This window comes from Dendrobates tinctorius, unplaced genomic scaffold (genome assembly GCF_039654945.1).
Source record: "Dendrobates tinctorius isolate UK_male_01 unplaced genomic scaffold, ASM3965494v1 ptg000065l, whole genome shotgun sequence".
In the NCBI taxonomy this organism is placed as follows: Eukaryota; Metazoa; Chordata; class Amphibia; order Anura; family Dendrobatidae; genus Dendrobates; species Dendrobates tinctorius.
In genome coordinates, this window is record NW_027361733.1 from 30824140 (window position 1) to 30840508 (window position 16369).

The 16369-nt window shown below is 46.7% G+C and overlaps 1 protein-coding gene across 1 annotated transcript in view; it reads left to right on the plus strand.

Moving 5' to 3' along the window:
* The window catches only part of LOC141094869 (peroxidasin homolog), a 65424-nt gene that overhangs the window by 32414 nt on the left and 16641 nt on the right, over positions 1-16369 (plus strand). The window contains exons 15-18 of the mRNA XM_073580873.1: positions 8353-9856; positions 12501-12635; positions 15817-16025; positions 16157-16271. Coding sequence (XP_073436974.1) covers positions 8353-9856; positions 12501-12635; positions 15817-16025; positions 16157-16271 — 1963 coding nt within the window. The remainder of the gene's footprint in view (positions 1-8352; positions 9857-12500; positions 12636-15816; positions 16026-16156; positions 16272-16369) is intronic.

A 16369-nucleotide genomic window follows, 5' to 3' on the forward strand; every position in this document is an offset into this window, starting at 1 on the left:
GTAAATTTAAAATGAATGTTCAGTGCAGAAGAGAGGAGTATGATAGGTGGAGAAAGAGGTATTTCTCCTTTGCCTCATTGGGGGGATACAGGACTGTGGGGGGCACAGGACTCTTTGTGGGTGTATGCTACTGCCGCCTGGAGGCTAACACTAAGTGAATGAAAAAAAGGTTAGCTCCTCCTCCGAAATATACACTCTCGCCTCGGTTACAGACGAAACCAGTTCTTGCTTAGTGTCCGTTGGAGGCACACGTCTGGTCTATTTTTTCCTTTTTTCTATGAAGATGAGACAGGGGCGACGACCCTATTGAAAGGGTCCGATCTCCCCAAACCAACAACGGGCGAGCACGTGCGAGTGTCTCCTCCACGTATCCTCTCCCGCAACGTGGGACATGATGCCAGACTGAGCCCTGACCACCCTAAGGTAGTGAAACCCTAGGCTGTACAGAGGCCTACGAATAGTCCATGTGGCCCCCACTGCATCACCAATGCCAGACAGTGGTGATGGAAGGTGGCGGACGGTCTCTCCTCTTCCCCTATAGGGAAGATGGAGTTAGGGTACCATCACTGTCCTAAGGTTGTTTTGCAACCCCCCTCCCCCCTAACCTGAGGATCAACTGGACATCTGGGGGTGAGGCGTGGAAGGAGGTGGGCTGGGAGGGCTCCTGTAGACCCCAAGGGTCGGCACTTCGTTCTCGGCCCACATCTCGGGCTTCCGCGGGGTGCGCCACATAGCGTGGCAGGCGGCGGTGCATTTCTTTCCTGCCCAGGCCCCTGCTTCCAGCGGTCCTGCCCCGGGTCCGGGCGCACGCCGGAAATTTAGTCCCCGGCTTCTGCTGCAGCTAGGCTGCGGGTGGAAATCCCACCTCCCGTGACGCGGCCACTTCCGGGGGACTCGCCCCCAGGGCCTCGGGCGGATGCCGAAAATTTAGTCCCCGGCTTCTGCCAGAGCTAGGCCGCGGACAGAAGCTCCACCCCATGACGTCCGGGAGGTCGCCTCTTCTTCCGAAGGCCCGCCCACACGCCGAGGCGCGCTTTGTTTGAAAAAGGAGCAGCTGGTCGGCAGGCTGGACACCTAAGGGGATCCAGAACTGGGGACACAGGACTGGGGTAAGTGCCACCCTCTGTTTTTTTTACCAGAGGCTAACCAGTTTTTTTGCCCTCAGCATATCACTTAGCAGGGCCACCATGTCTAGAAAACCTAAGGCACACACGTTCCTGTATGTTGCATGCACCTCCTGTCAGTCCGCCTTCCCACATGCGCAAACTAAACAATTTTGTGAAGTTTGCGATTCCGAACGTGCCCAGGAGCCCTCCACTGCGACTGAGCCCAGTGTACCTAGTCCCCCGGAATGGGCTCTATATCTGTCGCAGTCCATGGCATCGCTTACAAGAGCAATTGTGTCCCTTCGAGCCCCAGATGGGGGCAGGGATAGCGGCTCGCCTGTCTTAGAGGGGTCCTCCGCCTCACAGGAGCCTCCGGCCTGCAAGGGCCGCTCTCACTCGAGGCAGACCCGGGGGAAACGAACCCATACAGCGTTTCCCGGGCCTTCTGGTGCTTCGGCATCCTTAAGCTCTGCCTCTCGCTCACCTTCACCAGTGGTCATTAACGGGCAAAGCTCAGATTACGACTCAGATGAAGCGCTTGATTCAGGTATTCCAGAGTACCGGGAAACAGTTGACAGTCTCACTGAGGCCGTCAACCAGACTCTTGGGATTGAGGATGATTCCACCTTGGCCTCAGGTGACAAGGTGTCATTTAAGCGAGTAAAGCGGCCACATAGAGTATTTAGCTCTCACCCCGAGTTTGAGGACATAGTGCAACAACACAGGGAGCGGCCAGACAAGCGTTTCTCAGGCCAAAATGCGCTCGAGTCGAGGTACCCGTTCGCCCCTGATCTCCGTAAGAAATGGGCAGAGTCCCCAACGGTAGATCCACCCATGTCACGCTTGGCCTCTAAAACCCTGTTATCCATACCTAATGGATCCTCTATCAAGGATCCCACTGACCGTCTCATAGAGAGCATGGCCCGCTCAGTATTTGAGGCATTGGGTTCAGCACTCTCCCCCTCATTTGCGGCAACTTGTGTAGCAAAGGCTATGATTGCTTGGTCAGAATCATTGAACAGAGCCTTGCAAGGTACGGACCTACCAGCAGAGGTATCAGAGATCGCAAATCAAATCACTTTCGCCGGAGACTACTTGATCAATGCATCTTTGGATGCGGCCAACTGCGCGGCACTCGCTGCGGCATATGCGATCTCCATTAGGAAGGCTTTATGGTTGAGGACATGGCGGGCAGACTCAACCTCCAAGAAATCCCTGACTTCCTTGCCTTATCAGAGTGGTCACCTATTCGGAGAGAAGTTAGACTAGCTCATCTCTGACTCCACGGGTGGAAAGAGCAGTTTTCTCCCTCAGCAAAGGGTCAAACAACTGTTTCGTCACCAACTTCTGACACGGTTTCGGTCCTTTCGCAACCCCGGGTGGGCTGCAGCGACCAATCCCGCCGCTTCAGGTCGTCCCAGCCAGGACAGGGATCGGCAAGTTTCATATAGAACCAACCCTTTGGGGAGAATGCGTACCCACCAGCCCAGATCTGGGGGACCTAGGTCCCAGAGATCTTCAGCCAAATGACTCGAGGCAATTTCAAGGCGACACCGGCAAGGTAGGTGGCCGCCTGCTTTTGTTTTGCTATGCTTGGCTCTCTGTCACACATGACACATGGGTAAGAGAACTGGTAGCCTCGGGGTACAAGATAGAATTCATCAAATACCCCCCCAAGATGGTTTTTTTCTTTCCCGTCCTCCCAAAGTAATTGCCCGGGCAAGGGCTTTACTCAAGGCCATCAAATTACTCCAGCACAACGGAGTCATTGTTCCCGTAGCGGAGAACGAAAAATTTCAGGGGTTCTACTCCAACCTGTTCACGGTGCCCAAAAAAGATGGGGCCGTCAAGCCCATTCTGGACCTAAAGCTCCTGAATAAGTTTATCAGGATCAGGCATTTCCAGATGGAGTCTCTCCGTTCAGTCATATCTGCCATGGGGCGGGGAGAATACTTGGCCTCTATCAACATCCAAGACGCCTACTTACATATCCCCATTTTTCCCCCGCACCAAAGGTTTCTGCGCTTCGCCATCAACGGCCTGCATTTCCAGTTCACAGCACTGCCCTTCGGGCTGGCCACCGCTCCCAGAGTATTCACAAAAGTCATGGCGGTCGTCATGGCCACCCTGCACTCCTGGGGCATAGTCATATTTCCTTATTTAGACGACCTCTTGGTCAAGGGCCCTTCATTTCTGGCATGCGAGGAGAGTGTCAGCATCACGCTAGATACTCTTTTCCGCTTAGGATGGTTGGTCAATCTAAAAACATCATCCCCTGTTCCAGCCCAGAGGATTTCCTTCTTAGGAATGATCTTCGACACTTCCCAAGGGTTGGTAATTCTCCCTCGGGACAAGGCCCTAGCTCTCCGACAGGGAGTCTGGAAACTTCGTCAACCAGTCCCTCATACCATCCGTTTCTGCATGAGGATCCTAGGAAAAATGGTGACGGCAATGGTGGCAATTCCATTTGCCCAGCTCCATCTTCGCCCCCTGCAGCACGCCCTCTTGTCAGCCTGGGACAAAAACCCATTCTCCCTCGATCGCCGGTGCCAGTTGTCCGCGCGGGTCAGACAGGCACTCGGGTGGTGGACAGCAAGTGCCTCACTTCTCCAGGGCAAGCCCTTTCCCCGAGACCATTGGCTGGTGGTCACAACCGAAGCCAGCCTTCTCGGCTGGGGAGCATTTTTTCACCTTCACACGACCCAGGGACGTTGGTCGCCGCAGGAGGCACACCTCCAGATCAACTTGTTGGAAATAAGGGCAATCCGGCTAGCTCTGCGGCAGTTTCATCACCTTATAGCAGGCCGGCCCGTACGGATTCAATCAGACAACGCCACAGCTGTGGCTTACATAAATCATCAGGGGGGCACCCGCAGCAGGGCAGCCATGCGCGAGGTATGGCATGCTCTTCATTGGGCCGAGAGAAACCACTCGGCGATATTGGCAGTCCACATCCCGGGTAAAGAGAACTGGGCGGCAGACTTCCTCAGCCGGTAGGGTCTCGCATCCGGGGAATGGTCACTACACTCCGAGGTCTTCCGGCAGATTTGCCAGCAATGGAGAACGCCGGATGTGGACCTGATGGACGCCAAGGTGCCAGAGTTTGTCATTCAGTCCCGGGACCCACATGCAATTGCCGTGGATGCGTTGGTTCTGCCATGGAACCAGTTTTGCCTCCCATACCTATTTCCCCTGCTGCCACTTCTTCCGAGAGTCATCAAGAAGATCAAAGCAGAAGGGGTTCCAGTGATTCTGCTCGTCCCAGACTGGCCTCGTCGAGCATGGTATGCATACCTGGTACAGCTACTCGCCGATGTGCCTTGGCGCCTGCCAGAGCGCCCAGACCTACTTTCCCAGGGCCCGATCTATCACCCAAACTCGGGGGCCCTGTGTTTGACGGCTTGAATCTTGGAGTCTTTTCAAACATTTTATTGGATTTTTAGCAAAATAACAGGGGATAGGAAAAGGGGAGGGAAGGAAAGGGAATAATAAAGGGAAAAGGGTTAATGGGATAAAAAAAATAGAGAACTCAAGTCTATTTGACCATACCGTACTAGTACATGAATATACAAAATTAAATTATCGTAACCGCATACACAATGTATATATTTGAAGTCAAGCTAGCGAATTCAAACCAGACCAAATATGATTAAGCGTTGCAAAATGTAGTATTCCAAACCTTCAATTTGTTGGAGTATTTGCTTATTCCGCCATTTACAATTGTGAATCTCTTTTCTATGGAGCTGTGCTGATGGATCTTATCCAGAATTTCAGAAAATAATGGTGGGTCGGGTTTCTTCCACCAACAGGCAATTGTGTTTTTAATAACTAGAAAAATATGTATGATAACAAATTTAACAGACGGATCAACTAGCTCCAGATAAAGAGATAACAGAGCTCTTTGAGGTGAAATTTTGGTAAAAGGAAGTAATATACAGCGACACACTGTTCCAAAGATCTTTAATCTTTGGGCAACCCCAAAACAGGTGAAAGAGATTTCCTTGTTGGCCACAATTCCTCCAACAAAGAGGCGAATGTTCTTGATTTATGTGCGATAGTCTAATAGGGGTGAAATTCCACCTAGTCAGAATCTTGAAAAATGATTCATGAAGGGTCATTGAAATAGTAGACTGGTAAGTGGATCTAATGGCGCTGTCCCAATGTTCAACCCCAATTGCCAAATTTAAATCAGACTCCCACCTCCTCATGTGCATGCATTACTTGAGCTAGCCAGATCACCGTTGAAATAATTATATGTTTTTTAAACTCCAGGTGTTTTGTTGTATTGCACAGCAGTGATACAAATATCGCCAAATTCATATTTTTGATTTGTTTACGTTTTCTGAATATGTTCCTTTAAAATCAAGAATGGCACCAACTCGGATGATGGCATATTATATTTAGACTTAACCTCGCTAAAGGTAAAAAATTTGTCTTCCTTGTGGAGGCTTCCAACTGTTTTAATGTCAGAGTTGAGCCAAAGTTCCGACAGAGGGATGTTATAAACAGAGGCCAATAATTGTACAGGTAATCTCTCAATCTGAGCCCGATTGGAGTGTGATTTTGGAAGCTTTAAAAGTGATCTCCAGGCCAGTATGATGGGCTTAAAAATTGGATGAGATGAAATCAACCTCGGATGGTGAAATATAAAGTTGAAGAAATGTTCTTTGGCTAAAACATAACTACCCAAATCATTTTCCAAATTAATCCAAGCAGGACAAGGCTTGTCACAAAACCAATACCAACTTTGTTTAATCAACAGCGCCTGATAGTATGCATATACTTATGTTTGGCAAGCCTGAACCTCCATTACGTTTGCTTTTGTACAGTAGATCACTCGAGATTTTGGCCCTTTTCCCTCCCCAAATAAGAGTTAATCAAATTTTGAATCTTGTTAATAAAATTATGAGGGCTGGTCAAAGACAAAGCCCTAAAGAGGTAGAGAATTTTCGGCAGAATAATAGTTTTAGTAGTCAGTATTTTCCCGAATAAAGAAATATCTAGACCTGAATAAAAAGATGTATCAAGAGAAATAGTGCTGAGGATCTCATTTAAGTTTGTTTTAATAATATTTCATAAATTATTAGTTATCCTCAAGTATTTTATCCCTCCTTCCTCCCATGTGAACTCCTTCTCCTTCCCAAGCTCTTTAATCTCCCGATTATCCATATTGAAGGTCAAATAGTTAGATTTATTCTTGTTGATCTTAAAAAAGGAGGCCTTAGAGAAGAACTCCAGATCCAGATTCAATGCAGCAATGGATTTTTTAGGGTCAAGTAGAGTCAAAAACAAGTCGTCCGCAAACAGACCAGTTTTATACTCACGATGACAGGTTTTAAAACCTTGGTTGTCAGTATTGGATCTAATTCTTTCAGCAAGGGGTTCAATGGCAAGGACGAACAATAGAAGTGACAACGGGCAACCCTGCCTCGTGCCATTGGAAATGTTGAATCTTGTTGGATTCTAACCCATGATGGGTTTGGCTGCAATGTGGTGGCTACAATGGTTAGCGCCCGGAAGCCTGCCTCGGCAAGTATTTATCACCACACCTGGAAGGTTTTCTTCACATGGTGTTGGGACCATGGTTGTTCTCCACTGAGATTTTCTATTCCCAACATCTTGGCTTTTCTCCAGTCTGGCCTAGACTCAGGCTTGGCCCCAAGTTCCCTCAGGAGACAAATATCGGCCTTATCCATCCTGTTCCAGCGAAGGATTGCTACCAATCTGCAGGTAAAGACTTTCATTCAGGGAGTCTCCCACTTGGTACCTCACTATAGGGCGCCCCTGGATGCCTGGGACCTTAACGTGGTCCTAAGTGTTCTGGAGCAAGCTCCATTTGAACCGTTACAGGAGGTCTCTTAATCCTAACTTTCCTGGAAGATAGTGTTTCTTGTGGCGATAACATAGATCAGGCGGGTCTCAGAGCTGGCAGCTCTATCCTGCCGAGCCCCGTTTCTCAACTTCCACAAGGACAAGGTGGTTCTCAGACCAGCCCCTCCCTTTCTGCCGAAGGTCGTTTCCTCGTTTTTGTCCAGCACCGGTACACCGTGTGGAAAAGGCTGTTTATACGTTGGACCTGTTGAGAGCTCTCAGGAGGTACGTGTCACGGACGGCACCCTTCCATCAGGCAGACACTGTTCGTGCTCCCTGAGGGGCGCACGAAGGGATTCACTGCCTCAAAATCGACCATAGCCAGGTGGATTTGTTTGACTATTCAGGAGTCTTACCGCATCAGAGGCACACCAGTTCCAGCAGGGATCAGAGCGCACTCTACTCGGGCAATGGGTGCCTCTTGGGCTCTTCGGCACCAGGCATCGGCAGAACAGGTTTGCAAGGCTGCAACCTGGTCCAGCTTGCACACATTCGCGAAGCACTACAATATCCATACTCAGGCTTCGGCAGATGCGAGTCTGGGTAGAAGGATTCTCCAAGCGGCGGTGAAGCACCTCTAAGACAGGAGGTGCATGTAGCTTGGATCGGTGAGTCGCCTCCCCACTCAGGGACTGCTTTAGGACGTCCCACAGTCCTGTGTCCCCCAATGTGGCAAAGGAGAAACATGGATTTTTGTGATAAACTCACCGTAAAATCCTTTTCTCCGAGACGCTCATTGGGGGACACAGCACCCACGCTGATAGCCAGTTTGGCTCTTTGATTACTTTGTTTATTAATATGTATTTATAATACTAGGTGGGTTTTTTTCCAAACATGTCACCTACATTAAGGTTGATTTTGTCTTTTTGTGATCTCCTACTGCTTTTGCACTGAACTGGTTTCGCCTGCAACCGAGGCGAGGGTGTATACTGCGGAGGAGGAGCTAACCTTTTTTTCATTCACTTAGTGTCAGCCTCCAGGCAGCAGTAGCATACACTCACACACAGTCCTGTGTCCCCCACAGTCCTGTGTCCCCCAATGAGCGTCTCGGAGAAAAGGATTTTATGGTGAGTTTATCACAAAAATCCATGTTTTTCTGTAGTAACATATTACAAAGTTTATCTTCCTTTGTGGCATTGAATATGAATTGGAGGCAGGAAATTCAGAACTCTATAGAAACAGAGATCCAACCCCAAGATGGATATATTGTACAATTTCTAGCTTGGTCTTCAGCCCCCAGTCTAATTCTAATGGTCAGTCTACACTGGTTGTTTCTATTTGTCACAGTCTACATGTTTCGTGGACATTGGGTGGACATTTTTCTTAGCAGTAGTTATGAGCTGATTACTGACTACAGTATAAATTGTTTCCACAGGCTATCACTACAGTGAACTGGTCTCCCCTCACTATATCAGCATGATCGCCAATGTGTCTGGCTGCTCTGCTCACAGACGGACCCCTAATTGTTCTGATATCTGTTTCCACCAACGTTATCGCATGCACGATGGAACCTGTAACAATCTACAGCATCCAACGTGGGGGGCGTCCCTCACTGCCTTCCAGCGCCTTCTTAAACCTAGCTACCAAAATGGGTTTAATCTTCCACGTGGACTTGGAGCCTCAGAAGAATCTGGAGTTTTGCCTTTACCACTTCCTCGTCTGGTGTCCACAACCATGATTGGTTCAGAGACCATTACTCCAGATTCTCAGTACACACACATGCTCATGCAATGGGGACAATTCTTAGACCATGATATGGATCAGACCATCCCTGCCCTCGGCATGTCCAGGTTTTCAGATTCTGCACCTTGCAGCCAAATTTGCACCAACGATCCACCTTGCCTTCCTATCAATATACCTGAGAATGATCCACGTGGAAGCAGTGGACGATGTATGTTCTTTGCCCGATCCAGTCCGGTCTGTGGGAGTGGGGTGACTTCCCTTCTTATGGATTCTGCTTATTATCGAGAGCAGGTTAATTTGCTGACTTCATACTTGGATGCCTCCAATGTTTATGGAAGTACAGAACAAGAATCTCATGAACTTAGAGATCTCAGTAACCAGAAAGGTAAGCTGAAAGTTGGCAGATTGGTGTCAACTTCAGGAAAGCACTTGATGCTTTTTGCCAGTGGACCCCCGACAGAGTGTATGAGGGATGAAAGAGAAAGTTCTGTTCCATGCTTTCTTGCAGGAGACCATCGCGCTAATGAACAGCTTGCGCTCACCTCCATGCACACACTCTGGTTTCGAGAACATAACCGTATTGCAGAACATCTGCTGAAACTCAACCCTCACTGGAATGGAGAGAAAATTTATCATGAAGTCCGGAAACTAGTAGGTGCTCAAATGCAGCACATCACCTATGAACATTGGCTTCCTAAGATTTTTGGACAAACTGGTCTGAGCATGTTGGGGGAATACAAAGGTTATGACTCTAGTGTAAATAGTGGGATCTTTAATGCCTTCGCCACTGCTGCTTTCCGCTTTGGACACACATTGATCAATCCTATTCTTTATCGACTAAATGAAAGCTTTCAACCCATTGAGGAAGGACATCTCCCACTGCATAAGTCTTTTTTCAGTCCTTTCAGGTTGATCCAGGAAGGAGGGATTGATCCAATTCTTCGAGGGCTTCTTGGTGTACCCGGAAAGATGAGAGAACCCACAGAGCTACTGAACCTGGAACTTACAGAGAAACTGTTCTCTGCTGTACACACCGTGTCCTTGGATCTCGCTGCAATTAATATCCAGCGTGGTCGAGATCATGGTATTCCTCCATATAATGACTACAGGGTTTTCTGCAATCTCACATCAGCCCAGGACTTTGAGGACTTTAAAGACGAGATTAAGAATCAAGATATAAGAGAGAAGCTTCGTAGGTGAAAGCATTTTATATAACACTCTTTAGACAATGTCAAAATCTGGTACCATAACATGAGATATTTAACTTTGGTTTCTATTTTTTGTTCTTTCTATGAAAATAAATCCGGTTAGGTTTTGATAGCCACAGAGTATAAAGATCCACCATGATATATAAAGCATGTGGTGGTGACCACCAGAGGTGTAAAATGAAGTTTCCAGACCCCAGTGAAAACATCTATAACAAGACTTTGACCTAACATGTGCCATTTATAATACTGGTGCCTGCAAATTTTAAGCCCTCTCATCATATGTACCTCCTACCATAAACGTGGATACACCATTAAATATTTATTGTTTTCATAATTAGTCTTAATTCCATGATGGCTTAAAAGTCCAAATGTCCCTGGTAGTCCAATAAGAATAATTTTCACCAATCATGTCCAAGGTGTCACAAGTAAAATATTTCCCTAAAAGTTGAAAAAGATTAGAGTTTGGTCATTTTTAGGGCCTGATTTATCAATGCTTTCAGACCAGAATCTTGGCCTAAAAACTTTAAAAAGTCACAAAATTTAGCAGGGCTGTGGAGTCGGTAAGCCAAGCCTCCGACTCCTCAATTTCCATGACACCGACTCCAACTCCACCAAAATGGGCTTCTACTTCGACTCCATGACTTTGACTCCACAGCCCTACCAGGGCTGTGGAGTCGGTAAGCCAAACCTCCGACTCCTCAATTTCCATGACACCGACTCCAACTTAGACTCTGACTCCACCAAAATGGGCTCCGACTCCACAGCCATGAAATTTAGGTGCCAATTTGGCCAACTCTAATAAAATGGGTGAGGCTGGGGTGGGTCTTGATGCCACTGCATGTCTAATTCATGGTGAACTGTGGCGTATTCTAAGCCAGAAATCTCACTCCAGTACCTGACCAGAGTAAGATTTCTGGTGTAGCGCACAAAGTTGCATGGCACTCATCAGACTCTCCAGAGTGATGAAGAGGCATGCACCCCTTCATGAAACAGTAGTGGGTGACTCCAGCATTCCCCCATCATAAAGACCCTTGTGAGCAATGGCAGTCTTAATGAATCTTACCCTTCTTCTATAGTCTTTGTAGACAGTGAACTAGTCCTTAACGGGGTTGTCCCCTTTCAGAAAATTTTACTATAAGCGGCGATAGTTCTAAAGCAAACAATCTAAGTATTACTTACCCTCCCCTGGTCCAGCTCTCTGCCACTGACCTGGTCTGTCTCTGTTGATTGTCTGTGGCGCTGATATCATGTAGACAGAGATGCAGATAATCACTAAGCTCAGTGCTCTATCTGTGCTGATGGCATGAGCCACTAAACTCACTGACTGGCTGCAGCGTTGACATTTGTGCCATGCCACCCTAAAACTGAAAGTCAGTGATCAGCAAATGGAATTCTGGCATAACACTGTTTGAATCGTTACAAAATGTTTGCATAAGTTGTAGTTTGTGAGAACATTTTGCAACTTTTGCCCTTTTTATGCAATTAGCAAATTCATCATAACTCAGGCTAGTTTTACACTAGCGTTCTTGGGCGCAGCGCACGGCCGCGCCCCCTCTGGTCAGTTCCTCCTCCGATCGCATGCAGCCTCATGCGATCAGAGGAGGAACTGACCGGAGGGGACACCGCCGGGGCTTAGCGGCGGCCGTGCGCTGCGCCCAAGAATGCTAGTGTGAAACTAGCCTTACACTGTTAAATTGGCTTCATTTATAACAGAAAAATACTTCAGTCCCTGAACAGACATTTATTAAGGTGATGGCAGATGAAAGGTGCGCCAAATTCATTAAAATTGTGTGCCTCTTGAATGTGGCACATTGGGGCCGATATGTTTGCTATATGCTATATAGTGATTTCCAACCTATTTTTTGCATAATTTACATTGCTATTTGTTCCAATGTGTCTCTTAAAGCACAACTCCAACATTTTTATTTTTTCAGCACTGGAGTGGCGCTTTCAATGTAAGCCCCCTGCCCCCGGTCATATGCTCACCCTTCGGCGCCTTCACCGTTTTACTGCATTATTCCAGTCCCACGGCGCCATCTTGTGACGGTAGCTTCTGACTGGCTGGAAGTCAGGAACTACGTTACAAGCTCTCAATGCTAGTCTATGTAAGCCAGAATGGGACCAGAACAAGACTCTCATAGACTGATATTGAAAAGTGACCTCCGCAGCTCCATGTAATACTGGAGCTCCTGCAGGTCACTTTTCGCCAGAGACCGATGGGAATGATGCTGGAAAAGATCAAGGCAGAGGCAGGTGAGTATGAGACCAGCAAGGGGGGGGCAGGGGAATTACATTTAAAGCATCACTCCCGGGATGCAATAAAAAAAGAATCACTGGAGTGGTACTTTAGAGGTCTGACAATAGGTTTTCTAGTCCAAGCTTTGGTGGTCAGTTATATGACAATGTGCCCCTAATTTTAGCTCTACTAGAAAACCGTAGAAACATTGTAGAAATTCATATCAGGGTGTATCTAAAATTGCTCCCGTATTATAAGCTCAATTAAAGTACATTTTTACTTTCTGACTGCCCCAAAAATACAGTATTGCTTTAATTTGTGGCATGTTTAGTGTAACCATCCACTTCATTTTAAAGGTGATGAAATTGCCCTCATGGCTGTCTTTTCTAATTATAGTTTGTATGGGACCCCAAAAAATGTGGACCTTTTTCCAGCCTTGATTGTGGAAGACTTGGTGCTAGGGAGTCGACTTGGACCCACGTTAATGTGTCTTCTTGTGACTCAGTTCAGAAGACTTAGAGATGGAGACAGGTACATGAAGCAAAACCTCTCCAAAAGCCTTCTTTAAGAGGATTGCAAGCCACCGTGGACCATACCCCCTTGAAGACCACACTCTAGTGCAATTTTAGTTGATGATCTTTAAAATGATTTCACAGTATGATTTTTTGTACTATAAATAACACTTCTAAATGCCTGAGAAAATGTTTTTGAGATGCTCTTCACAAATTATTCCAAATTCATGCCAGCAAAACTTCCCCTTAAGTACAAGAATTTATTTACTATAGTTTTGCTCCTATGTACAAGAATACAACGGTTATAATACTGCTCCTATGTATAAGAATATAACTACTATAATCCTGCCCCCTAATATAATACTGGCTCATATGTACATGAAAATAACTACCATAATACTAACCCTATGTACAAGAACATAACTACTTTAACATTACCCCTATGTAAAAGAATATAACTACTATAATACTGCCTCCTATATACAAGAATATAACTATTATAATACTGCTTCCTATGTACAAAAATATAACTACTATAATACTTCCCCCTGTGTACAAGAATGTAACCACTATAATACTGCCCTTATGTACAACAATATAACTACTATATAACTAATATAACTCAGTCGCTCCTCTCATGCATGGCAAAGTGCGACAAACCAATAGGCAACCCTGGCACAACAACCTCACCAAAAAACTTCAACAAGCATCCTGGGTCACGGAGCGGCGTTGGAAGAAAACACACCTGCCAGATGACTTCACTGCTTTCAAACAAGCTACACTTGCCTTTAAATCAGCCCTCACCTCTGCTAAACAGACCTATTTCACAAACCTTGTATCTTCATTATCCCACAACCCTAAACAACTGTTTAGCACATTTAACTCTCTCCTCCGCCCACCACTGCCACCTCCCCTCATCTCTGCTGAGGACTTTGCCACCTACTACAAAAACAAGATCGACCAAACAAGGCAAACCTTTACAGTTCCACCACCCCAACCGCTCCACATACCAGACCTCTGCCCTTCCCTAATAACCTCCCTCTCCAACATCACTGAAGGAGAGCTTACTCCTCATCTCCTTTCCAAATCACACCTCACCACCTGTGCACTTTACCCCATCCCTTCCCACCTGCTCCCCAACCTCACTAACATGATCATTCCAGCCCTAACCCATCTCTTCAACCTATCCTTAACTTCTGGTACCTTCCCCTCTGCCTTCAAACATGCCACCATAACACCCATCCTCAAAAAATCAAACCTTGACCCAACTGCTATGCCCAGCTATCGCCCCATATCACTGCTCCCGTTTGCTTCCAAACTCCTCGAACAGCATGTCCGTGCTCAACTTTCCTCCCACCTCTCATCTAACTCCCTCCTTGACATCCTGCAATCTGGCTTCTGCCCCCACCACTCCACTGAAACTGCCTTGAGCAAAATTACTAATGACTTACTCACAGCCAAAGCTCTCCATTCTCCTCCTTCTTTACCTGTCCTCTGCCTTTGACACAGTTGACCACTGCCTACTGCTACAGATTCTTTCTTCCCTTGGCATAAAAGACCTTGCCCTGTCCTGGATTTCTTCATACCTTTCTGACCGCACATTCAGCGTTTCCCACTCCCACACTACCTCCTCATCCCGCCCCCTCTCTGTTGGAGTCCCCCAAGGCTCTGTCTTGGGGCCCCTACTTTTTTCCATCTATACTCTTGGCCTAGGACAAATCATAAAGTCCCATGGCTTCCAGCACCACCTGTATGCAGATGACACTCAGATCTACCTCTCTGGCCCAGATGTCACCTCTCTGCTGTCCAGAATCCCGGAGTGTCTATCAGCCATATCCTCCTTTTTCACCTCTCGCTTCCTAAAACTCAACGTAGACAAAACTGAACTCATTATCTTACCTTCATCTCGCGTATCTTCCCTACCCGATCTATCTATTATGGTAAACTGCATCACGCTCTCTCCCGCACCTGAAATCCGCTGCCTCGGAGTAACTCTCGACTGCCCTGTCCTTCAAACCACACGTCCAAACTCTTGCCACCTCCTGTCGCCTCCAACTCAAAAATATTTCCAGAATCTGTCCCTTCCTCAGTCTTCAATCTACTAAAACTCTTGTACATGCCATCATCATCTCCAGCCTTAACTACTGCAACACTCTCCTCAGTGGCCTCCCTGACAACTCTCTTGCACCACTCCAGTCTGTCCTCAATTCTGCTGCCCGATTAATCCACCTCTCTCCTCGCTACTCCCCTGTCTCTCCCCTCTGCAAATCCCTCCATTGGCTCCCAGTTCCCCAACGAATCCAATTCAAACTACTAACACTGACCTACAAAGCCATCCACAAACTTTCCCCTCCCTATATCTCTGAACTAATCTCCCAATATCTTCCCTCACGTAATCTTCGATCCTCCCAAGACCTCCTACTCTCCTCCACACTTATTCGGTCCTCACACAACCGCCTCCAAGATTTCTCCCGAATATCCCCCATCCTCTGGAATACCATGCCTCAACACGTCCGATTATCCACCACCCTCAAACCTTCAAACGGAACCTGAAAGCCCATCTTTTCAGGAAAGCTTACAGCCTGCGATGACCATTCTGCCGCCTGAGCTGCCGCCTCATCACCACCAGAGCTGCTGCACCCCCGACCTTCTGTCTCTTCCCCACTATCCCGTAGAATGTAAGTCCGCAAGGACTGGGTCCTCTCCCCTCTGTACCAGTCCGTCATTGTAAATTTGCTTACTGTTAGCGATATCTATAACTTTGTATGTAACGATATCTATAACTTTGTATGTAACCCCCCTTCCCATGTACAGCACAATGGAATAAATGGCGCTATATAAATAATAATAATAATACTATAATACTGCCCCTATGTACAAGAATATAACTACTTTAATACTTCCCCTTATGTACAAGAATATAACTACTATAATACTGTCCCCTATGTACAAGGATATAACTTCTATAATACTGCCCCTATGTACAAGAATATACCGTAATTACTTTAATACTGCCCCTTATGTACAAGAATATAACTACTATACTACTGCCGACTATGTATAAGAAGATGATTACAAAAATATGACTAAAAGGACATACACATCTCAGCAAAGCATTGATTTTTATTGTTTCTGAGCTTGAAGTCTTTATATTTTCTGCACCTTTTTTACATTTAAACTCCTCAATTTGCTTTTTGCAGATTCTGGTATAGTAACCCAGGCGTCTTCACTCCACCTCAGCTCACCCAGATAAAGCAGACATCGCTGGCTCGAATCCTCTGTGATAATGGGGACAATATCCGTCATGTGCAGGAAGATGTTTTCCATGTAGCTTCTTTCCCCAATGGCATGAAGAAATGTGAGGATTTACCTGGGATAGATCTACGATTCTGGCAGGAGTGCTGTGACGGTGAGCAGGATGGGTGAGGCTCAGAGACTGGCACAGAACATTCTCTGCTCCTTTATTGCTGCATGTATCACACAATAGATTAATCTGGCACTTTATTACTGGCATGTCTCCTTGGTTTTTCATGGATGCAGGGTGTGGGGACAGAGGGCAGTTTGATGCCCTATCTCTACAATTCCGAAGCCGAAGGGATCAACAGTTCAGCTACTCTGAAAATACTTCCCACAGACCTGGTGTAGATTACTCCCGGTGAGTTATGGTTGAGTATTGAAGTTGTGTTTAGCCGTTATTTGCCTAAACATAGATCTGGATATGTTTCTCCAGTAGGGGTTTGGTGCCTGGAGGTG